The sequence below is a fragment of the Eurytemora carolleeae genome, unplaced genomic scaffold (assembly GCF_000591075.1).
Source record: "Eurytemora carolleeae unplaced genomic scaffold, Eaff_2.0 scaffold24, whole genome shotgun sequence".
Classification (NCBI taxonomy): domain Eukaryota; kingdom Metazoa; phylum Arthropoda; class Copepoda; order Calanoida; family Temoridae; genus Eurytemora; species Eurytemora carolleeae.
In genome coordinates, this window is record NW_019396080.1 from 472,899 (window position 1) to 498,403 (window position 25,505).

At 32.4% G+C, this 25,505-nt stretch overlaps 3 protein-coding genes across 4 annotated transcripts in view; all 3 read left to right on the plus strand.

Moving 5' to 3' along the window:
- LOC111716151 (ubiquitin-40S ribosomal protein S27a) overlaps nt 1-2,526 on the plus strand; it is a 3,267-nt gene extending 741 nt beyond the window's left edge. The window contains exons 3-5 of the mRNA XM_023491582.1: nt 79-178; nt 1,539-1,630; nt 2,373-2,526. Coding sequence (XP_023347350.1) covers nt 79-178; nt 1,539-1,630; nt 2,373-2,430 — 250 coding nt within the window. The 3' untranslated portion in view covers nt 2,431-2,526. The remainder of the gene's footprint in view (nt 1-78; nt 179-1,538; nt 1,631-2,372) is intronic.
- On the plus strand, nt 2,519-8,169 carry LOC111716142 (signal peptidase complex subunit 3). Its single transcript, XM_023491571.1, has 6 exons — nt 2,519-2,638; nt 3,631-3,735; nt 4,500-4,592; nt 5,384-5,454; nt 6,492-6,590; nt 7,265-8,169. Exons 1-6 carry the CDS (start codon nt 2,531-2,533, stop codon nt 7,329-7,331), a joined length of 543 nt encoding a protein of 180 aa, XP_023347339.1. The 5' UTR covers nt 2,519-2,530; the 3' UTR covers nt 7,332-8,169.
- A 1,556-nt stretch (nt 8,170-9,725) lies between these two features.
- The window catches only part of LOC111716159 (ATP-dependent DNA helicase Q1), a 29,871-nt gene continuing 14,091 nt past the window's right edge, over nt 9,726-25,505 (plus strand). For both annotated transcript variants that reach the window (XM_023491594.1, XM_023491601.1), the window contains exons 1-15: nt 9,726-9,848; nt 11,462-11,591; nt 12,195-12,231; nt 12,777-12,834; nt 13,344-13,381; nt 14,192-14,239; nt 14,536-14,597; nt 15,945-16,027; nt 17,406-17,521; nt 19,956-19,978; nt 20,428-20,490; nt 21,841-21,887; nt 23,081-23,164; nt 25,004-25,056; nt 25,460-25,500. In XM_023491594.1, the coding sequence (XP_023347362.1) occupies nt 9,730-9,848; nt 11,462-11,591; nt 12,195-12,231; nt 12,777-12,834; nt 13,344-13,381; nt 14,192-14,239; nt 14,536-14,597; nt 15,945-16,027; nt 17,406-17,521; nt 19,956-19,978; nt 20,428-20,490; nt 21,841-21,887; nt 23,081-23,164; nt 25,004-25,056; nt 25,460-25,500 (1,002 nt within the window). In that variant the 5' untranslated portion in view covers nt 9,726-9,729. The remainder of the gene's footprint in view (nt 9,849-11,461; nt 11,592-12,194; nt 12,232-12,776; nt 12,835-13,343; nt 13,382-14,191; nt 14,240-14,535; nt 14,598-15,944; nt 16,028-17,405; nt 17,522-19,955; nt 19,979-20,427; nt 20,491-21,840; nt 21,888-23,080; nt 23,165-25,003; nt 25,057-25,459; nt 25,501-25,505) is intronic.

Genomic DNA, 25,505 nt, shown 5'->3' on the forward strand with positions numbered 1-25,505 from the left:
GGGCCCGAGCGGTTTTCTGTTCTGACGAAAATTAGATAAAAAGAGACAGAAACCGGATGTAAGTTTTGATTATCCTAGGGGTGGTGGTAAGAAGAGGAAGAAGAAGAACTACACCACTCCCAAGAAGATCAAGCACAAGCACAAGAAGGTCAAGCTCGCCGTGCTTAAGTACTACAAGGTTGGTACATTTTATTTAAATTTGGAAACGGAATACTAATGCTAATAAATTAATAAATTATAATTATTCTGTAACATTTTTAATGAACTTTCCTTTAGAAGTGATATAATCGTAATCTGAAAATGTGTTATTAACGTTCTAAGATATATTCCTAATATTTTAGCTCTTGAACTTTCAATCTCAAGGAATTAAATTGCAAAATTTAATTTGATTGTGAAATTGTCATTTTACTTGGACCAATGGACGTTGCTCACGTTTTTGATATTAAAACTTATTTCAGTTCTTAAATAATCTTGTTTTTGATCTTTCAGTTCATGCTCTTAAAGAATGAATAATTTTAATTAAGGATCTCAATTATTTACTCTGTTAAAAAATAGATCCGTTTTTAGCCAATTCAAAGATTTGTTTTTATCAAGTCCTATTAATAGCATATAAATATCTGTTCCAAAGTGAGGGGTGGGTGAAGATTACTAAATATCTTACTATTGATCGTAATATTTTAGCTTAATTTAAGATAAAATGCAATAGAATTTTCTTGGATTTAAAATCCTATGTGGTTGCGGAAAAATCAACGTTTGTATCTATTAAAGGCTATTATTCCAACTTGATGGAAAATTCAACCGATATATATATACATATTTATAGGTTGATATTCTAGGTTGACAATAACGGAAATGTTGACCGTTAAATCTATTAAAGTTTGATATTCTAGGTTTAAAATAATGGAAAGATTAACCGTTGCATCTCTAAAAGACTGAGATTCTAGGTTGATGAAAACGGAAAGATTAACCGTTGTATTTAGTTAAGGTTGATATTCTAGGTTGATGAAAACAGAAAGATTAACCGATGTATTTAGTAAAGGTTTATATTCTAGGTTGATGAAAACGGAAAGATAAACCGTTGTATTTAGTAAAGGTTGATATTCTAGGTTGATGAAAATGGAAAGATTAACCGTTGTATTTAGTAAAGGTCGATATTCTAGGTTGATGAAAACGGAAAGATTAACCGTTGCATCTCTAAAAGACTGATATTCTAGGTTGATGAAAACGGAAAGATTAACCGTTGTATTTAGTTAAGATTGATATTCTAGGTTGATGAAAACGGAAAGATTAACCGTTGTATTTACTAAAGGTTTATATTCTAGGTTGATGAAAACGGAAAGATAAACCGTTGTATTTAGTAAAGGTTGATATTCTAGGTTGATGAAAACGGAAAGATTAACCGTTGTATTTAGTAAAGGTTGATATTCTAGGTTGATGAAAACGGCAAGATAAACCGTTGTATTTAGTAAAGGTTGATATTCTAGGTTGATGAAAACGTAAAGGTTTACCGTTGTATTTAGTAAATGTTGATATTCTAGGTTGATGATAACGGAAAGATCAACCGTCTGAGACGTGAGTGTCCTGCTGAAGAATGTGGTGCCGGTGTTTTCATGGCTGCTCATTTCGACAGGTAACATCCTAACATTGAATTTATCCACCCCTCCCCTTCCTTCCGGCCCTCCCCTTCCTTCCGGCCCTTCTCCCTACTCAATGCTTGAAAGATGAATATTTTCTCTTTCCGTTCAGATATTTTTCTCTCAACTCGTTCAAGTCGTATTTCAGGAGTCATTAGATCCAAATCTTGGATTTTGGAGCAGTTGTTACATTCCATCAAGGATGTAAGGCAAGGAAAGTCATTTCAGAAGTGTACACATCTTTAGTACTGTAGTGTACTGTCTCTGGGCGTTAATGTAAACACAAGACGGATGTCGAAGCCTGACATGGGATCCATCATTCACATAAAAAATCAATGAAATATTCTGGTCACAGGAAATTATTATGTGAATTATCAAAATTATCAAAATTTAATGCTTTTAACCTCCTCGGATACTAAACGAACACTGATGCATCTATTATTGTTTACAAATTCCGCCCAGAGAGAACTGGTTTCAATATGTACACAGAGTATTCACAACCGCAATTGCCTTTCCTTGCCTTACATTCTTGCATTCCATGATATGATATGGTTTCATCTATTCTGCGAAATATTAGATCCGGATCTAATATCGGAGAATCAAAATACCCGATTTTTTAATATCATGTTTCAGTTTAACATTTAGAAAATAGATAGATGCCAATAATTATTTTATTTTCGGCTCATGAGAGATCTCAGAACTGGTTTTCACATCATTTTAAAACTTGTTCCTGTTAAGGCAATACTGTGGAAAGTGTGGGTTGACCTACGTGTTCAACAAGCCCGAGGAGAAGTAGTGGTTCATCAACCTCGAGATCCAAGCGTCATCATGGATATTGTCGTAAAAACACGCGAATTCTAAACCAACATTAACCGGGACGCGTCATTTCAGATAAAATGCACACCGCACTTACGCGGGCCAATGCCCTGGTTGCGTACACTATGTCTGTTCTGGCCAGTCTTACGTTTCTATGCTTCCTGTCAACATTCTTCAATGAATACCAGGTATAAAGTTATTCAAATAACTTTAGTGCAGGGATGTAAATTATCTGGAAAAATCATTTTCTCCAGAAGTTCACAACATTTTTTTATGGTTTTATTCGTTCAATGTCGGGATAATTATGATTTACAGGGTGGCCGAAACTTACCTTTCTATTTTCCCCCCTAAGATGGTCTTAAAATCTTAATTTACCCCCCACTTTGATCATTCGTTGTTCACATAATTCAATAACCAACGGCATCTCATCTTAAATTGAAAATTTTTAAACCACGACTCTTTTCGAAGAAACAATGAAGACAATCCCTCTCAGAAAGCTTAGTTTTATCTTAATGGAAAATATTAATTTAACGTTTCTGTATTTTTCGACTCCGGTGTCGTGAAGAGTAAATTTACGTCGTATTCTTAAGGAAGTTTCATTTAATTTCTCTTTTTAAATTTTGTTGATGTGAAAAACGAGAGGAAAAAGTTATTTGCCTGGAAGCTATGTTTTGAATTACTTTTAACACTTCATAGCAAAAGTTGTACTTAACCCTGTACAGGAAATCTCAAAAAATTATTAATTTTGCACATTTTCTCTTGTGATGGCTGTGATAAAAATAATGTCGATGATGTATCTTCTTAGCAGGATTTCTTTAACAATCAAGTGGGAAAAAAACGGAAGTACAAATCTTAAGACATCACTTCATTTTTGATTTAGTATAGTCACTTCAATTTTGGTGTGTGGGTGTAGGACATCTCTAAGAGCAGTTCTAGTTTCTAGATCGCTAATAACGTTGAATTTTCATATCATTTTTTGAATTAGTTCCACGCATTTTCTCTGGCAAGGTTTTGCTTAAGAATGGTCCCAAATTCCGAATCGGGAAATTGAAACGCCACACTAAAATATATTTAATTTGTCTATATTTTAGTGCACCGCCCACCATTTGAAAATGTTATCTCGAGGGGAGGGGTGGGGTGAATTATGTCTTAAGTTAGGATGTTGCACTCTGATTTCCAGGTGCACGCTGATATAGACACAGTAAAGGTTGTAGTGAAGAATGTACCTGATTATGCTGCCGGCAAGGAGAAGAATGATTTAGGATTTCTCACCTTCGATCTCCAGGTAGAATTTCTAATGCTCTACTTTCATGATCGGGCATCCTTTTATCAGTTCTTAAATTTCAGGGCGCCTTAAAATTTGTGGATTAGAAAGCTCTTTAATCCAATATTGTATATTGCTATTTATACCGTTTCTGACTGAAAATTATGTTCGTTTTTGATTTTTCATCAAGCTGAGATTTTCCATACTTGCTTTTTTAAAACCAGTTGGATCCGCAATTTTTTTGCTTCCTGGATCCGGATCCGCGGTTCCACGGATCCGGATCCAACGGGCTAAATATCAACCAAAAACTGAAGAAAAAAAACTCCTAACTCAAAATTGAACTATTGAAAAATTGGAGAAATTTCCCGATTTCTGAATGCCTTATAAAGTTTTGCATAAAAATAAGCGAACAGAATTAAGATAAAAAATTTGAAAATTCTGCTTTGTTAAAGAAAAACCAGTAAATTTAAACCGGATCCGGATCAAAATTAAAAAAAACAAACAGTTTTTTGACATCCTCGCGTGTTTAGAGTCTTAAGGATTTAAGTAAAATTAGATAGGTATTCTATGATGCTAAACTTTTTTAGGAAGGGAGGTCAGGGGGGGGGGGAGAGTGTCATTTTACCGAATTTTGTACATCTTGTTGAACAGAGCTTAGAATCCATTTTGTTCCAATGCGGATCCGGAATAAGATCCGGGTATAAAGCACTATTGCAGTTGTTGAAATTTTTTTATTTGCATATATTTCCCAATTTTACGAGAATAAATAAGTTTCAATATTTCAGGCGGACTTGAACCCGCTGTTCAACTGGAACGTGAAGCAGTTGTTCTTGTATTTAACAGCTGAATACCAGACACCCAGCAACGAACTCAACCAGGTAGTTTAAAATATGCTTTAACAGCTGAATACCAGACACCCAGCAACCAACTTAACCAGGTATTTTCAAATATGTTAACAGCTGAAGACCAGACACCCAGTAACGAACTCAACCAGGTATTTTTAAATATGCTTTAACAGCTGAATACCAGACACCAAGCAACCAACTCAACCAGGTATTTTTAAATATGCTTTAACAGCTGAATACCAGACACCCAGCAACCAACTTAACCAGGTATTTTCTAATATGCTTTAACAGCTGAATACCAGATACCCAGCAACCAACTCTACCAGGTAGTTTAAAATATGCTTTAACAGCTGAATACCAGACACCCAGCAACCAACTCAACCAGGTAGTTTAAAATATGCATTAACAGCTGAATACCAGACACCCAGCAACCAACTCAACCAGGTATTTTCAAATATCCATGATAACTTATTGTCACAGGATATCTAAGAGGAATTGATGTAATCCGTACGTCTGGATATGATGGGGATCAATCCCAAGTTTTACAACGCAAACGATTAACTTAAGTATTAGTTTTCATTGAGTCCCTGTGGCCTAGTCACACCAAAAAAAAATAAACTAATACTAAAATTAACTTTCGCATATTTTATTTTCGTAGTTAAATCGAATTTTTCTAAACTTATCCTTGTTTTTCCATTAGTTTTCAATTCAGTTATAAAATTTATTAATTTTTCTATTAATACTCCTTTCATTTCTAATCTTGTTTTTAGTGTTTAGGAGGATTAATTTAAACGACGACGATATCAGTTCAATGTTTTGTTCAGGTTGTGTTGTGGGACAAGATAATTCTACGCGGCGAGAATGCACTCCTAGATTACAAGAGTATGAACACTAAGTAAGTTTATCCGGAGGAAAATGCGCCAATTTTAATCTGGTTCAATCCAGATTTTTAAAGAGATTTGTCTACTGTATTTTCACCAGCAATTTTTGTCAACAAAACCTGAATATAGAAGCAGTAAATTTGAGTTTTAAGTCGACCAAATCTCGTGAAGAAATAAGGGTTATCTTTATATTTGCTTCTTGTAAAGGGAATGAGTTGATGCTCAACACACAACGGTATCTGAAACCTTTATCTGACCAATATATTGTGCAAGATATTGTAGTTAGCCTAGCCTTTAAAGTGTTCTTCTGATATAGTCACTTCTATGGAGTTTGGAGAATTAATGATTAAAAAATAAATTTTTTTCAAGTAAAAAATATGATATTTTTTTTCATTCCTGATCAATGATTATTCAAGACTTAAAATTGTATTGTTGTGAATCGAAAAATCTATTCTGTGGAGTTGAGACTCTTATCTTCAGAACTTTGAATCAAATGATTTTTTTATCCAACCACATGTTTTTTTTTGTGAAAAATATGTCGGATTTTTGTTTTTCTTATTGGAAGTTAAGAAACCAGAGCCGCGTCTTAAATCTGCCAAAAACCGGCTTAAATCTTAAAACATTAAATACAATTTTAAGTGGAACCAACCATATTTAAGCCGCGGCTTAAATTTAAGCTGCGGTACGGTCTATTTATTACTTTTTGTTATTAAATTTCAAACCATGAATACGCCCATGTTTTAGTAGATTAAGTTTGTTCAAGTTTCGGCAAAAATCTGAAATGATCATTGTTCATTCCCGGAGACGTTTTTCTTCATTAAAATTATGCATTATGACGTCATTATCTACCGAGTATCATCTGTTTTTAAAGAAGAAATTTTTTAAGGAAAATTTTTTGAAAGTTTTTCTGCCTTATTCTTTTGATCTATGACTTACAAGTTTCTTAATTCAAATAAGAACTAGGATGTAATCACCCGTAGGCTGTTTTTAAATTATTAATAGAGTTGATAACAAAAGGAGAGTTTATTTAAATTAATTTTGTGGTGTTAAGGTACTACTTCTGGGATGATGGAAACGGTCTGCTTGCACACAAGAACGTGACAATGACACTATCTTGGAATATTATTCCTAACGCTGGAAACCTACCTAGGTAAAGCCAACATGAGATTATTGGGATTTATATTTCAAGTACTTGTAGGGTGTTCTTTTTAACACTTGTAATGATCTGGAATGAAAAAAAAATATTTGGCATCAAAGGGGAATTTTTTTCGTTTTTAGTCACTGAACTATTTCTGCGAAAAAAAAACCTTTAAAGATAGACAATTGGGGATGATATTTTTGGAGAAAGAACCTTTACTATTCCTTCTTTGTAATTTTTGGATATGATCAGGAAAATTTTTATTGGAATTATGGAGAAAAAAAGATGATAGTTTTCATATCCCATATATCCACATGTTTGTGTTTATCCAATTTCGCGAATAAAGCCTATTAAATTAAGATTGCAGGAAATTTCTGATCGTTTTTAATAGATTTGCTTATTTGGGGGATTTTTAATCAAAATAAACCATGAATTATTTTTCATATTTTCTCACCCANTTAATTGTTTTCAATCATAACTCCTTGCATTGAAGAGCTTTTTAAAAGAACACATGTTCTTTAATTTAATATGTAACTGAATAAATAAAAAAAACTTTTGCGTAAGAAAAGTAGCGATGGGGTCGCATATTTTTACCCATTAATTCTCATAAATTTGCAGTGCCCTCTTCCTTGTTAAAATAAGCACAGTGGAAAACAACTGAATGAAATTTAATGATGATATTTTAGGATTATGTCACATGGGAAGCATTCCTTCTCCTTCCCCGAAGCTTACACAACCTCTAGGGTCATGTAAACTCTGTCCAGAACACATCTCATATCATTCAACCCTCCGCTGTCATCCAACCTGCCATCCAACAGAAGAACGGGGATTCAACGAATTGATGGTGTAGAAAATATGAACGTTCTACTCGGCGAGCTAACAATCTTCTCAGCGATTTAATAACATTAAATTTTCAATCTAACCGTTTTTTCAACGGATTAACGGTTCTTCTAACGGATGAACGATTCATTCAATTGTTAGTGAGTCATCTAAATGCGTAAGGATGGTTTAAGGAACTTCCATCCGAACTTATTTTTTTTTTTGAAGTGTTCTCACAAATGTAATTCTGTTAAATTTCTGGCCCTGGGTTATAAAACTGTTCGTTGGTCTTAAGTTTTTAATAACTTCTACATTTAAACATGTATTTAAATGTCACTTACTTTAAGAGGGGTGGGGGGGGGGTCATTTGAAGTAAAACATGGAAATTTAATATTTGACCAAAAATTGTTAATTTTCTTAAGTGAAAATATGTTAGCTTCTTTAGAGTGTGGGTTTGTCTAAAAAAAGACGAAGGAAGTTTTGTTAGTACTGCTGTTTGTAATAAGATTAAAACTGAGCACTCTATTAATTTATCAATTGCTCTCTATTTCTGATAAAGGCTAAAGGTATGAATGTTCACTGTATCATGTGCATGTTATTGTAAATGTTTCACTGAAATTGTATAAATGGTGGTCTGGAAATAATTAGTATTAGAATTTATTTATTAAAATTTAAATATTTTATTTAGTTTCGGTATATCGTGAATTGTGATACGCATATTATGATATGTAATTGTGTTGCATTTATGTTTTAATAAAAATTATAAAGTTAATTTCGACCAGATTATTTCAGAATACTATGGTTATTTTCTGAGGATGTGGAAATTTTATTATGAATATTGACGCGGAAATTTAAGTCTTTAAAGATCTTAAATCTTTTTTGAAATGATGGGTGACAAGTATAACACGATACCTGTACAAAGTACTTATTGTTTACATGGAACTGTCAATCTTTTTGCTGCTTGGAAGATATCGAGTTGATGCACAGACCTATCTTTGGATGTGTTAATTATTCTATTATATCTATTTTATTGTAAATCCCATTTCGGAAAACGATATGTTGTCATTTACTTCTAGCTAAGAATAAGCTTCTTGATCTGTAAAGGTGAGGGCAAATTTCGAAATTTATTTTCCAGGGTTATCTATGAAGGATTAGGCTTTAATGACGATAATGGGGAAATTAGTCATTTATAGACTATTCAAGTGGGAAGAAATATTTCAAACTGTAACAGTCATTACCTTCATATTTGGACAAGTCTAATCCTTTGTGGGTAATCCTGAGTCGGCGATTTAAAAAATTCAAGAAAATACGACTCTGGTCTAAGCTGTTGTGGAGCCTTATTTACGGCTCGGGCTTTCGAATTTAAGTTGCATCTATTTTTCAACAGAATTTAGTTCATAAAACCGGTTTAATGTTGTATTTGGCGGATTTTCATTGTAGGAATTGGTGCATTCTGGGTTTTGATGAGAATAAGACCCAACATTGAGCCTTATTCTTCACTAAAACCAACCAAGGGCGGTTTTATTTTCATTGGGCTTAACTCCTTAAGTCGAGCCTAAGATCTCGCAGCTGTCAATCACGTGACAAAAGCTCCACAAGCTGTCGTCAGAGTTGGGTCTAAGATTGGGTCTTGTATTACGCTTTTATTTTACAAAATTGTTAAGTGTACTAAGCTTATATTTTACATTATTGTAAGATGTATTACGCTTCTATTTTACATTATTGTAAGATGTATTACGCTTCTATTTTACATTATTGTAAGGTGTATTACGATTCTATTTTACATTATTGTAAGATGTATTACGCTTCTATTTTACATTATTGTAAGGTGTATTACGATTCTATTTTACATTTTTGTATGAGGTATTACGCTTCTATTTTACATTATTGAAAGGTGTATTACGCTTCTATTTTACGTTATTGTAAGATGTACTACGCTTATATTTTACATTATTGTAAGATTTATTACGCTTCTATTTTACGTTGTATGAGGTCAAAGAACTGAGCGTTTTTGCAATTTAAAGAAACTGTTGGCCAATTATTACGTGACCTGTCAAGCTCGATATATGTAAAATAATTTTTTCCCCTGAATTTGAGAAAAAGGATGGGTTTAAGTGGAAATGGTTTTTGTTTTTTGCCTCCCAGCCCCCTTTTCAGAATCTGATGTTTTTCTTAAAAAGCAGGTTTATTTTATAAGTTTCTAATGACCGCTCTTACTAAGTTTGCTGCGGCGGGGGGGGGGGGGTGAGAAGGGGGGGGGGGCGTAATTCCTAAAAGAATATATCCTCTGCGGACATGATTCAGGATTCTAGTTCGTTTTGTTTCAGATAAAATGTCTGACGTAGAAATTGTTGAGGAAGATGAAATCTCGGATCAGTTGAGCTCAGATTATCCAACTCAGTTGAACTCAGATTATCCAACTCAAATTAAGAAAATTGATTCCGAACTCAGGGATTCTTCCTAAACTCATAAACTGACCCTTTTACTATTTTAAGATTAGATTATTGATTGGTGAAAAGTACAGGGTGTCCTACGAAAAATGACAGTTGATGAATATATTAAAATGTCTTTGTCCATAATTTGAAATGTTGTTTGATCTTAAGAGTGAAATAAAAAATTTTGTACGACGGGAAAATATATTTGAGAAGATTTTGTTAACGAAATAAACTGCAAAAAGTCTATATGTACAGTATACAGAAGACCTTCAAATCAGTTCACCCAACTGTCATGTGTCGTGGGACACCCTGTAGTTTAACTACAGTGAGAACCAGCAAACTGTGGAATAGGAAGACGAAAGTTAATCAATAATTAAGTACATACGATGTGGTTATAAAGCAAATTGTTTTAGCAAAAGCTTTTAAATCAACTCATTAAATGAAATGCAAGAAGTGTTAGAAAAGCAAATGTTTTTAATTTTTATTTTCAAACATTTGCTTTTTGTACTTAACCCTGACAGAAGATTTATTTAAAAACGAGAAAAAAAAGCTAAAAACGAGCCACACACAATACTAAACGAGCCTAACACGATTCACACAATACTAAACGAACTTTTGTTGCAACACTAAATGCAAATGGTGAATGGTGAACAGAATGTTTTTTTCCCGTTCGCCATTTTAGTATTTTAGTAAAAACCACTAAAAATATTCTTTGAATAAAATCTTGTTATTTTCACGAAATTTTCCATGATGGACTGCGCAGCTAAACCTGAATATTTAATGATAAGAGTTTTCTTTTTTTGAATATTTGTGATTTATATTAATTTGGGAAACGTGGTTCAACATGTTTCAACGTGTTTCAACGTGTTTCAACGTGGTTTAACATGTCTCAATGTGGTTCAACGAGGTTTAGCGTGGGTTCAGCGTGATTTAACCTGGTTAAGCGTGGGTTAACATGGGTCAACGTGGTTCAACATTGTTCAACATTGTTCAACATTGTTCAACGTGGTTCAACATTGTTTAACGTGGTTTAACATTGTTCAACGTGGTTCAACGTGGTTTAACATTGTTCAACATGGTTCAGCATTGTTCAACGTGGTTCAACATTGTTCAATGTGGTTCAACGTGGTTCAACATTGTTCAACGTGGTTCAACATTGTTCAATGTGGTTCAACATTGTTCAACTTGGTTCAACGTGGTTCAACATGGTTCAACGTGGTTCAACATTGTTCAACATGGTTCAACATTGCTCATCATGTTTCATCGTTACTGTAATAGTAATCCGCAAAGCACTTAATAGAAATTAATTAATTCTTAATGTGACAAGTATTATAAAATTGACAGAAAATTATAAAAAATATTTTTCTTAAAAATATTTAGCTAATGGTTGAGAGGAAAGCTAGCAAGGATAATCTAGGTCTGTGATACTGCAGATTAAGACTTTGGATTGATGGTGGGGGGGGGGGGTGATATTCTCCTAAATAAAATCCCCTGATATAAACCCTCTGGTTGAGATTAAACTATAGGATGAATCATGCTGGTCTGTGATACTGCTGATAAACATGTTGGATGTAATTTTATAAAATATTTTATCCTCTGGTTGGGAGTGAACTAGGATTGAATCTGGAGGTCTGTGAAGCTCCAGATCAAGATGTTAGAGGGGAGGAGGAGAGGGTTGGAGAGGAAGAGGAATGAGTTGATAGAAAAGCAGCAGGATGAAGAGACCGAGAAGTTAAAAGAGAAGAATTGGGGACGCCAGGTGAATATTAAAGGGACTGTAGACGTATATTTAAGTGACCCTCCAATAATAGTGGCATATCCGATTCACAACACGGTACCCTTTAAACCTCGGACTAACAAAATGAATAAAACGTCGTTTTACTCTTCTTGTAAAGTGTTGTTTTAAATTCTGATAATTTCTATTATTGTTTCTGTTTAAATGGGAGGTCACTCTAGATTATGTCTACAGTTCCTTCAAGATTTCTAGCTGCTTAAAGGGAGGCTGGTCAGAAAAGAAATCAACAAGAAATTTGCTAAAATATAATGAGCTTTTTTGAAATTATACCTTATTTTTAATCTTATTTGAAGATTGAAAAAAAAATTTCAAACTTATATTTTTTGAGGAAAAAAAATTATTTTAATAAGTTTATCAAAAAAAAGTAAAATTGGACAAGGTTAACATTTACCTAAAATGTTTAAATATTGTTTCTTTAAAATCTTCCTTTTCTTCTTATAAGCGTTAAACCCTTCTAAAGTACTGAGAAATAAAATTAGTTTTTAGAAAGAGAGGGGGATTTAGGAGGGATGATTTTTCAACTAAAAGTAAAATAGAATAAAAAAATTCACGTACAATGTGTTTCAGGATTTCGAGTGGTCTTCCAGACTTGACGCTGCACGAGGTATTATCGGCATTTCCGGATTTTTCCAATTTTTGCAAAAAATAAATATATTGTGCACATGATTGCGGTGCAAAAAATAAATATTTTGCACATGATTGCGATGCAAAAAATAAATATTGTGCACATGATTGCTATGCAAAAAATAAATATTGTGCACATGATTGCGGTGCAAAAAATCCTGTATAATATTTGAAAGTCAAATATTTGCTGCTCACATTTGGGTTCTTTTAAATCAATCCAGTTAAAAGAAACACATTTAATATTTGTTTTTAATAATTATCCAATTATGATGATTGATGATAATATTTCATTTGGATAAACCAACTTTTGTAAATGTCTGATTTAATCAAGAATTGATTTGATTTTGATTTTTTGTGGAAAATCAAAAAAATGATTAAAGTTCGACGAGAAAAATTTTAAAAATCTTAATTTTTTTTGCAATATTTTTTTCAAAAAATATGTGTTCAAACGAAAAGGCAGGAAAGGGACTTGGTCGAAGGGAGTTCTGTTCTGTTTTTATTTTTATCCAATATGTCTTAATTCAGTAAATGTGTTTGGACTGGACAATTATAGAGCTGATCAGCTTCCTGTTATTAACGCCAGGTGACGCGTTTTTTATATGATTTTTTTATTAACTCATAAAAAGCTGGATTTTCGATAACCATGTGGTATATATTTTCGAAGATGGGGGGGGGAGGATTGTAGCTTTAAAAGAAAAGAGACAATTTTGATAATAAATCCAAATCAAAAATTATTAAAGAAAATTAAAAACTTAAAAATAAACCTTTTAATTTTGTCCACAAATATTCATATTTTTGACTGAAGGAGGGGGAAAGTAAAGTTTTTCTTCAACAATTGAAATAGATTTTTCATAGATCCTAAAATTGGAAATAGTAAAAGGAATTTTAGCAGATTTCGTAATTGATGGAGAATGGAAGCATTCGTCAGATAGATCAAAGACTATGTCTGAGACACGCTTGGACTGAAAGATGGAGCCCTAATATGTATCCAGAAGAAATTCTGTGTCTATACATTCCATGTCTAAACACTCTTGGGAATGTATAACCTACCCTAAGAAATTTGTTTTTCTTCTCTTAAAAGTTTTATTTCAGTATGAGCGGTCATGACGTCCTTCTCATTATGCCAACAGGTATTTTTTACAAGAAAATTTTCCTTCTAAAAGTAAACTTCTCCGTAGCATTTATCATTATCAATAATAAGCCTGTTTTTTTTAACTTTTTAAAAGTTTTGTTAGATTTTTTAATAATATTTTTAAATCTAATCAATTTAATGTGTCCCTTCAGAGTTTCATCAATCAAATTTTTTCATTAGAAATACATGAATTATGATTTTATTAACCTTGTGTAGAACTGAGTTTAACCCTATACACCCCTGTGTTTCTGTTCAGGGGGTAGGAAGAGTTCAACCTTATACAGAACACACCTTTTAAACCCCATACACCCCTGTGTTTCTGTTTAGGGGGAGGGGAAGAGTTTGATCCTATACACTCCTGTGTTTCTGTTAAGGGGGGAGGAAGAGTTTAACCCTATACAGAACACTCCTATGTATCTGCATGGAGGGAGGAAAAGTTTAGCTCTATACACCTCTGTGTTTCTGTTTTGGGGGGAGGGAGAGTTTAACCCTATACACCACTGTTTTCCTGTTTAGGGGGAGGAAGAGTTCAACCCATACAGTACAGTGAACACTGAGGGGGGGGGGGGGATTTTAGCCCTTTACACCCCTGTGTTTTTTTTAAGGGGTGAGAAAGAGTTTAACCTTATACACCCCTTTGTTTTTGTCAAGGGGTGAGGAAAAAGTTTAATTCTGTACACTACATTACATCCATATGTTTCTGCTTAGGAGAAGGAAACTTGTTTAACCCTATACACCCTTGTGCTTCTGTATACATGGGGGGGGGGGGGGGGTAACCCTTCTACAAACTTACTGTGCTTCTATTTAGGAGGGGGAAAGAGTTTAACATATCAACTTCCAGCTGTAATCTCAGAAGGTAAGTATTTTCCCCTTGAGCTTTCCACGAGATGATGTCTTATTGAAGTTAATTATCAAATTTACCTACAAAACACGATTTATTTTTCCACTCTAAAGAAACGCTTTTTGTTTCAACTCCAAAAATGCAATTAAATAAGCAACTGAAAGCAAATATTTATTAACTAAAAAATAAGGCTAATCAACTCTTATAAACATCGCAATTTATTTATCAACTTAGAAAAGGACATATTTATTAACCCCTGAAGCTGTGAGAAGATGTTTAATTTATTTATTCAAAATAAAAAGTTTTTTAAGGTTTGACTCTGGTTGTTTCACCGCTAATATCTTTAATGGAAGACCAACTTATATCTCTCCAGGTTTTCTTTTTTAACATCTTTTTGTCTAATACATTTAAGGCCCAGCGTTGCCAATGGTATTTTAAAAATCGTCCTTATCTGAGCGAAAAAAAGACCATCTGTATCGAAACGGTTATTCTGATGAATAGGATACATATCCTTTGTTTCTCGGAGGGTTAATGTCACATATTTTATCTTTGTTGCATCTCCCTGAGGGGTACGGTTCGGAAGGTTATTGAACACAGTTTACACACACAAACAAACATGAAATACATAAAACTTACAAACATAAAACAGCAGGGTGCATGTTGATGAGGATTCCATACCGGGTTTCCTTTCAGGTCTTGCTATTTCTTTCATCTTTGAAATATACAAGCTAAAGTGCCAGGCCGGTGTCTTTGGAATTCGAAAAAAAAATCAAAAATATCAATTAAAAACTGTTTCTTTTAGCCTATGTAATCTCCGGTATACCCAAAGGTTTCCTCAAAAACTTTCAGGCAATTTGGTCTAGTGGTTTTGCTATAGGAAACACATATATAAATATACTTGCCTGGGAACCCAGCTCTGCCCAGGTTACTAAAAGTTACTCATGCCGTGTAACCTGGGAAGAACTATTCCCATCCCATTTTACCGAAAAACTAAATTTTCGCGATTAAAGTTGACCAACTCAACTTAGAATCTCAAAACCAAGCTAATAACATTCCCGTGGGTCTCCCGAGTTTCCCAATCAAAATAGGTCCAGAGGTTCCTGAGTTATAATCGGACAAACAATTAACAAACGGACAGACAAACAGACAAACTTAATGTATATAGATAGATAGTACGACTATGCTCATTGTGGTGTAAATGCCCTTCAGAATAAGTGATTCAAGTGATAAATGAATAAGTGATATTTTCGAGTGCCCAACCATTTGTAGAATACCGTGTCCAACATTGCCTTTTAAACATGTTATCAGAAAATATAAAAAAATCAATTCTATTTTTTCCAAATATACACCCCGTGCAAAGTACCATATATAGATATATATATATACATATATACATATATACATATATACATATATACATATATATATATATAAAATGAATGAAAAAAGTACATTCTAAAAATTTTAAATGTCATTTTTTTAAATGATGTCTTGTGATTGTTCGAAATATTCTCATATCATCCATTTTTATCTATTTATCAAAACATTATTAGTTCGATAAAATTTTAAATTTTTTGCTTTACTTCAAAAAAGTTAAGTACCTACTTAAGGGGTAAACATGTGAATTTTTGTGTGTTTAGAAGTATAAAAAGGTGAGAAAAAAAACTGAACAATTGATAAATGACATTTTCTATAAGTTACAAATTTTTTCAAATTTCAGACTCTTGGTGTAAATGCTGCGGTTTTGAACAGTTCAACAGGAAAGGAAGAAAAATCTAGAATTCTCAAAGAAATGTCGAACAGGTATATTTTGGCTATTCAAGCCCACCCCTGGTATCATCTGTTATCATGCAGGGTTACCCTCAAAGAATGAGACTTCAGAGTCGATTTTTGCTTTTGAAAAGAAACTTTTTCTTCGCAAAACATTAAGGAAACCAGAAGTAACCTGATATAGCTTTATATGGTCACTTAGAAATGTTCTTATAGTCTTAATTAATGTTTATTTTTATTCTTGTAACCTGATATAGCTTTATGTGGTCACTTAGAAATGTTCTTAGAGCCATAATCAATGTTTATTTTTCTTCTTGAAACCTGAAATTGCTCTATATAATCCTTGAGAGAAGTGCTCTAATTCCTCTGTGTGACTCCTGAGAAGTGCTCTAAGAGCATCACACTTATTATTATTTGTTCTTGTTCTAGTAACCTGAAATTGCTCCATGTGAATCCTGAGAAGTGCTCTAAGAGCATCATTCTTATTAGTATGTTCTAGTTCTAGTAATATGAAATTGCTCTATGTGACCCCTGAAAAGTGCTCTAAGAGCATCACACTTATTATTTTTATGTTCTTGTTCTAGTAACTTGAAATTGCTCTATGTGACCCCTGAGAAGTGCTCTAAAAGCATCATTCTTATTATTATGTTCTAGTTCTAGTAACCTGATTGCTCTATGTGACCCCTGAGAAGTGCTCTAAAAGCATCATTCTTATTATTATGTTCTAGTTCTAGTAACCTGAAATTGCTTATGTGAATCCTGAGGAGTGCTCTAAGAGCATCACACTTATTATTATGTTCTTGTTCTAGTAACCTGAAATTGCTCTATGTGACTCCTGAGAAGTGCTCTAATAGTATCATTCTTATTATTATGTTCTAGTTCTAGTAACTTGAAATTGCTCTATGTGACTCCTGAGAAGTGCTCTAAGATCATCACACTTATTATTATGTTCTAGTTCTAGTAGCCTGAAATTGCTCTATGTGAATCCTGAGAAGTGCTCTAAGAGCATCACACTTATTATTATGTTCTTGTTCTAGAAACCTGAAATTGCTCTATGTGACTCCTGAGAAGTGCTCTAAGAGCAGCACACTTATTATTATGTTCTTGTTCTAGAAACCTGAAATTGCTCTATGTGACCCCTGAGAAGTGCTCTAAGAGCATCACACTTATTATTATGTTCTAGTTCTAGTAACCTGAAATTGCTCTATGTGAATCCTGATAAGTGCTCCAAGAGCATCACACTTATTATTTTGTTCTAGTTCTAGTAACCTGAAATTGCTCTATGTGAATCCTGAGAAGTGCTCAAAGAGCATCACACTTATTATTATGTTCTAGTTCTAGTAACCTGAAATTGCTCTATCTGACCCCTGAGAAGTGCTCTAAGAGCATCACACTTATTATTATGTTCTAGTTCTAGTAACCTGAAACTACTCTATGTGACCCCTGAGAAGTGCTCTAAAAGCAAGCAGTTTATGACGAAATTACAGAAACTATATCAAATGGGGAGATTAGTGAGGATTGCTATAGGTAGTACGAAGACGACTTATATAATTAGGGATCTATCATTTTATTTTTTCCCCCCAAACTTATCCATCCCTTTCTTTCAACTTTTCCAAATACGATTTTCCATGGAATAAGATGATTTACTATAATTAAAAACAAATTAAAATTATATATCATGGCTTGAATTTTTATGTGCAAAATCTTTTTATTGTTGTTATTTGTTTTTTAAAATTTATTTGTTTGCTTTTTTTCTCAGAAATTATTCATTATGTTCTCTCTGTTTTCATTCTGGCGTTGTTTTTATTAATTCCTTCTTTTTCCATTTTGAATTTTATTTTACATCTTGAGAATTTTGTTGTGTGTAGTTGTTAAAACTTTAAAATATCAGGCGTGTCTATTTTCAAACAAAAAACTCACAACCACTCCTCCCTTAAATAAGTAAAATAAGTAAGGTTGGGGNAAGATGTTAAGCTAAAAAAAAGATCTTCAAAAAAGAATAAAAAACCAATAACTCTTAATAAATGGATTTAAAAATTATATTTATGCTAAAACTGAAAAATCAATTATTTAAAAATATCCCCCTGTGTAGTTTTCGAGGGGTGAAAGTTCAAAGACATAAACATTGATATTTATTTCTTACTTGATCAGACAAAACTATTAAGGGTACAATAGTAAATTGTGGTTTGCCATCTTTGCACATAGGATCACCTGAAATTGCGCTTACAGTCCCTTTAACAAAATTAGAAATGAAGACGAAAAGTTTTAAATCAAAAAAGAACGAATTTTGTTCAACTGTTAAATTCGGACTGAAGTAAAAAATGTGAGAAGAAAGTTTAAAATCATTCTTTAGTTATGTAGTTGTTCTGTGAATCCACTGTTTGATCCTGGCTTATTCTTGAAAAGCATTAAATCACGATACTTAAAAAAAATATATGTTATGCAATAGTACGAGAAGGATTTAAATTTTTCAGAGGATAAGATAACGATTATATTCAAATATTCTACCCACATCTAACTTCTTTGTTTGGATAAATGTTGGAACACTTCTTTATACTTTTTATAAGGATTCTATGTATATTTTTTGATTCTGAAAAGTCTTGGTTCAATAAAATGCTTTTTTTGGTTTTTTTTTGGCAAAATATAGGTCGTTTTTGACCTTTCCGGACTGACGAAGTAGACCTAAGTCAAAAATGACCTGTACCGAATCAGCTGTTTTCAACCTAAGAAAGTCTGATGCACTATTTGACCATAAAGACGTTTATAAATGATTAATTGATGAATGAATAAGGTATTAGACCAATGTTTATGGTCAATCAAAAAAAGTACAACTTAGAAAGCAACCAGATCTGAACGACGAAAATCAACTTGCAAACGAACTTCTTGGAATAGGTCGAAATACTAATTTCAAGATCTGATACGTTCTGAATATATTTTGCATCAATGCGCACCCCCCCCCCCCATTTGCATCCACTCATAAGTTCCCTTTGCCCTTCAACCCGTTCCCCTCCCCAACCTACACCCTCAAGCCGAAGGGGTGTTACGTGCTGGTGTTTTACTCACTATTATAATTTAAAAAGCTTTATGAAAAAAAGCTTCATTTCTTTATTCCATTTATTTGTTTAGTTAACTGGTCGAAATTTCATAACTATCTTCAATATAATAAAACATTCGTATATATGTTCCCAATAGCCGGCCAAACGGCTAGACCGATTAGCTGTATTTTTTTTAGGGAACCAATGTGTACCTTGGGGTAAAGATAGGGCAAAAAAAGTTCTAAATTTTTTATTTTTTTTACACCATAAATTAAGATGAATATCTTTGAATAGTTAAATTTAGAAAGTAATTTTGAAATTAAAATTTTATTATTTATGAGCTAAGATGTTTTTATGAATAACTTTAATCTTAACTGCACGTAGATTTAAATGCAAACCTAGTCGCATTTAGAGTCTTATGCTTTCTGGTTGACACTTTACATTGATTTATTACTTTATTCATTCATACTTAGATATTTTACAGTAATATGTATTTTGTAAAGAATGTTGTTTAAATATTATTTTGTTAATTCATTCTTATAATAAAATTGAGCATATTTGTCACAGAATAAATTAGATAAATTACATATAATCTGCTGTTATTTGCTCAAATTATGCATCGAAACTATCGTAGGTCTATTTCTGCTGGTCCGGAAAGGTCTAAAACCGACCTAAAAATAAAAAAAAATTTCTGCTCATTTTGACTAAAATTCTTTTTGCAAATATTTTTAGAAATGTTTGAATATTCTTTTCTGAAAATTTTATTCATTTTCATCCACGGACGGGCGCGTCGATACTAATGGGTTAAGATTGCCAAAGAAAGAATTCAACCCTGCACTGTAAATATATCTGATAAAAAACAAAATCAGTTATATAAGAATATGAATGCATCCAGAATTTGGAATTTAATTTTATGTATTTTTCAGATGAAGTTCATTGCTGTTCACAGGGAGTTATTCTTTCTAAGAAATTCTCTCCTTTCAGTAGAAATAAGCCTTCTTTAAATAAATTAACCCCTCCACCCTTACAACATATTCCGATTATTGTGAGGTCACAATTTTTGTATTAATTTTCCCTTCATAAAACATTGATCTGTGTTTTGTAGTCATCGGATAAGGGTTATTTTGGTATCCTTGTTTAGGTTCGACCAATCAGAAGCAACCAAATTGGTGCTCTCTGTCAATGAGAGTTCGCTTGAATTCGAGTCAACTGTTTTATACAGATTAAGCATTTAATCGCGTCAAATTTAAAGTTACTATTTTTGATTATAATCAAGGAAACAAATTCTTACCTTAGAGGGGTGCGGCGTAATTGTATAAAATATAAATTTGGAACAAGTGGCTCCATCTTAAAGAATAATAGCACTTTTCTAAATTAAAAGAATAAATGTTTGAAAAGTGGGGACATGATTTCCGGCCAGATTACAAGTTTCTAGGAGCCATGAAGGGAATGTTCCCTGAGGTAGGTTGGAATAAAGAAAAACAATCCAAAGGGAAGAAAAGCTGGGGGGGGGGGTTGGATGGGAAAGGGTATATTTGGATAGGAGGAAGCAAATTTGGATGGTGAGGGGAAAAGTAGGATGGGAATGGGTTTAGAGAAAAAGTAGCATTTGAATTGGAAAAGTAACATTGGATGGAAAAGTAAAATAGGAAGTGGAAAAGTTTGAAAAAAAGTAATATTGGAATTTGAAAGTAACATGAGATGGGAAAAAGTAGCATTGGAATTGGAAAAGTAACATTTGAAATGGAAAAACAGCACTGTAATTGGAGAAGTAACATTGAAATTGGAAAAGTAACATTGGAAAGGGAAAGTAGCATGAGAAAGGCAAAAGTAGCATAGGAAGGCAAATGTAACATGAGAAGGAAGAAGGAGAAAGTAGCATGGGAAGTGGAAAAGTAAAATTGCTAGTGGAAAATTAGCATGAGAAGTAGAAAGTAGCATGAGAAAGGAAAACATTTAGTTTTTTCACACAAACGGTAAAATTAAATTATATTCGTTAATGGATGTTACTTACTGTACACTCTTCATTTTTTACGAACACTTCCAATTTGATTTTTTGATCCAGACCAAGTCTAACTTGTTTAAAAAAGAGCTTAATAAGATCTAACTTTATCTTTATTCTGAAAACTAATTTGTTCTCTTCACTTTGATGTTATAATTACAAATGTGGATAATTTATGAAAGTACTTTTTTATTTTTTGCGTTAAATTTATTTTTAAATTTAAAGTTTCGTTGCTATTTTTGAAAACTTATTTGCACAACTGTCTTTGATGTTATAATTTTACATCTAGATTACTTTAAATCCGGATGAAATGTTGAATCACAAATATAATCTATTTAGAAATTTGAATTTAGACATTTGTGGATTTTATGAAATATTTGATAATGTTTGATATAAAGAAAGCCTTGGGGTTGAAAATGACAATGATATATAAAGGGAATTAATTTCAAACAATCTTGAAATTTTCATGTCGTTTCCTTTTTTTGTACAGTGGTAGGCGATTATATCAATACAATGAAGACGACTTTCGAATTCAGTTTAGATATAAATTATTAAACATCATGGATACACAAAAACATAGAAGTCCAGAGAATTTATCAATAAAAAAGCTTCTCTTTCATTACTTGTAAACTTGTAATTCGATAAAAGCTTGTAAACAATCAAAACTTAAATATAAAAGTCGTCTTTATTGTATTGATATAATCGCTTATCACCGTACTTGAGCAATTCTAAATTTATCGATATATCTGTTTTCATTAATAGATTTTTAAAAACAATACAACAAATTTGAACCTCATCTTCTATCGTAGGTTCCCGTTCTAGGTCTAACAGCAACTAGTACTGCTAACGTTACAAAGTAATTACGTTTTTATCTTTTTCATCCAATTACTCATTATTTATTTATATTTTATTCATTTATGTTTATTCATCTATTCAATTCATATATTTATCAGATCATATTTTTATATTTACCTTTTCATATAGGAAGATATTCATTTATTCATTCCATGATATTTTCATCAGTTCTTTTCTAATATTCATTTATTCATCTAGTCAGAGACCTATTCAAGTNCCCCCCTCTTCTTGAATCAGTGAAATCTATGATTTCCAGGTTTTTTTGGGGCTCCAACGGGTGCTGAGACCCCCCTCCTGGACAGAAAATTTTTTTAGGCCCCTGGAAAAATTTCTGAATACTCCCCTGCATCTAGTCAATCATTCATTTATTAAACTTTTGAACCATTCATCAGTCATCTATTTATATATCCATTAATATCCTATTCATCCCCATATTTATAAAAATTTCTAAATTTCATGAGTATATCCTGAAGAATACCATGGTCAATCCCTTTAAAATTCATAAATACTTTCTTTAAAATATAGTGAACACCTTCTTTAATATATCATGAACACCTTCTTTAATATATCATGAACACCTTCTTTAAAATATCTTGAACACCTTCTTTAAAATATCTTGAACACCCTCTTTAAAATATTATGAACACCCTCTTTAAAATACCATGACCACCTTCTTAGAAATATCATAAACACCTTATGTAAAATATCATGAGCACCTTTAAAAATATCATGAACACCTCTTTTAAAATATGAACAACTTCTATAAAATATCTGGATCACACTTTTTTTAATATCATGAACACCTTCTTTAAAATATCATGAACCCACCCTTTTAAAAAAAAATCATGAACACCTGCTTTATAAATATCATGGAACACTCCCTATTAAAATATGAAAACGAGTGTGAACTCCCTATTTAATTTGAAAAAGAGTCAACACTCCCTTTTAAATTTGAAAAAGAGTGCACACTCCCTTTTAAATATGAAAAAGAGTGTGCACTCCCTTTTTAAATATAAAAAAGAGTGCGCACTCCCTTTTTAAATATGAAAAACGTGCGCATTCACTTTTTAATATGAAACAGAGTGTGCACCCCCTTTTTAAATAGGAAAATGAGTGTGCACTCCCTTTTTAAATATGAAAAAGAGTGTGCACTCCCTTTTTAAATATAAAAAAGATGTACACTCCCTTTACTAGGGATGTAAAGGAGATATTACGGATCCCGAAGGCGATGGTTTTCATGGCAGGGTTTAACCGTCCAAACCTTCATTACTCTGTCAGGAAAAAGAAATTTTTTAACCTTAGTTAAATTATTTTGAAAAGTCTTTTTCTAAGAACTGTCTAAAAGTTATTCTTCAATTTATTCTTCTAAGAGATAAGAAAAATCCCATGTAACTTTTTTTGAGATTCTGAAAGAGCTCATTAAGACAAATATTTTGCAATATGTCAGCACTTTTTCCTAAGGCAAATATTTCTGCAATTCGGATATTCGCAAAGTAATGTTTTATTGACATTTTACAGCTCATTATTTTTACAGGGTGAGTAAAACGTCTCATTCGAACCATATTTGTTCCTCTGCAATTCTCATATATGGTATTTTTTTCTTTTCTGTTCTAGAAATTTTTCCATTTTTTTCTAGCTCATATAGCCCAATAAAAATCTGAGAAACTTTTCATCAAAATTAAAAGAGTAGAAAAACAAAAAAAAATCAATAGATTACTTCTATCAAATCCTAAAATTTCATGAAGATCGGGTTGATCAATTCAGATATTACAATTTTCTTCAAAAGTTCACTTTAATCCATAATATTGTTCAGTCGGTCAAACAAAGACAATGTAAAAAATGCACAATTTTTAAAATGTCCTCCATTCTTTTGGAGATATTTCTTATTTTATTCATGTATTCAATGATACCTTTGCTGAAAGAATTAAACCAGAACTAAAATTGTGAGTTAACATCATACAATTTTGCGGATTTCCTTGCATGCGATATTTATGAAATGTTAGATTTATATAGAAATAATCTATTTAACATTGTTGTACTCCTACATTTTTGGCTTCAAGATATCTAAAAAATTATTTCAAATTTATAAAAAATGTGAAGCGCAAAAGAGATAGGATGATATTGAACATGAATGACACTTTGAATTCATCCTGTATGAAAAATAAAAAATTTGATACTAAGTAATACCAAGAAAATACATTTAATTTTAAATGTAAGTACTTAAAAAGAAGAATTTAATTATCAACGTTAGAGGCAACATTTATTCAATTTTATGTCTAAAGGGACTGTAGGCTCAATTTCTAGTGACCCTCCTTTTGGGCGGAGTGGGATTCCTGTGGTGCGCAATGTCCCGTAAAATTCTAAAACAGAGAGAGGGAGATTGAATTTTGTAGATCAAAAAAAATTATTAAATTAGTATTTATTTAGGGTAAGGTTAGGTTAAGACACTTTCAGGGCCAAGCGCTGCGGCTAGGACAGGCGAGGGGGCAGAGCGCTGCGGCCACATGAGTTACATTTTAAGACCCCACCAGCTGCCAGTCTCTACGCAGGCATCCCACAGATATTATTTTTCTGGATCTACAAAATTTAATCCCCTCTCTCTGTTTTGGAATTTTACGGGACATTGCGCACAACAGGAATCCCAATTCGCCCTCCTTCTGGGCTAGGTGTCCTGCAATTTTTGGCATTGATTCATCAACCTTATTTTCAGAGAACTATAAAAATTTGTCCAGTTTTCAATTTATCAAATAAACGTCAATCAAATATTATTTTTAGATTAGAAAATACATAAAGGAGAAACACTATTTCATGTTAATCTTCAAATTCTTGTAACCTTTTTAAATTCACCTCTTGTCAGTAGATAGCTTTCAAAGACTATTAATAAGCGTCTTAAAATTTTCATGTCGAGCGAGACACTTTGCATTGAAATTCACGCTGAATATTGAAAAAAAAAAAAAGAGAGCAATGTTATATTTCGAGGAGCTTATTAGCATTTAATATTTGAATATAAACTGCAAATATTTCTAGAAACAAAATAAGGGGGAAGAATAATATAAGTTGTTATTTAAAATCAATAAGTAAAAAATTTTAAAAATATTTTTGAATTTCTGCTACCAGATTAAAACCTGATCAGGCCTCTACCAACTATTCAAACCTGGCGGAAATAATAGGTAACTGTGTAAAAAATAAAATAATCACAATTTTTTTGTAGTTTTTGTAACTCGAATGTTTTCTCATGAGGACTGTATACGTAATTTCATGTGATCTTCCAGTCCTTCTAAACGCCCGATTTACGGCCAAGTGTGGAGAAACATAATGTCGAATGAAGATAAATTCCGTCAATTTGAATGTCTCTGCTGCATAATTTTCTAATTATCTAATCACTTTTATGAAGAACCATATATGGATTAAAAACTTCAAACTTTCCAAAAAAGATAGCTGTTCTTAAGTCAACGAATTGTAGGTTGATTTTTTTTCAACCGGACGAATGAACGAAACTAAAGCGGCGGCATGAAAATAAAACTAAATTTTTAAGAAACATTTAATTACATATTTTGATTTTGATTTTCCTAGGGGTCGAGTTTAAAAACCAGAGTGGTATTATCTACACAACACATTA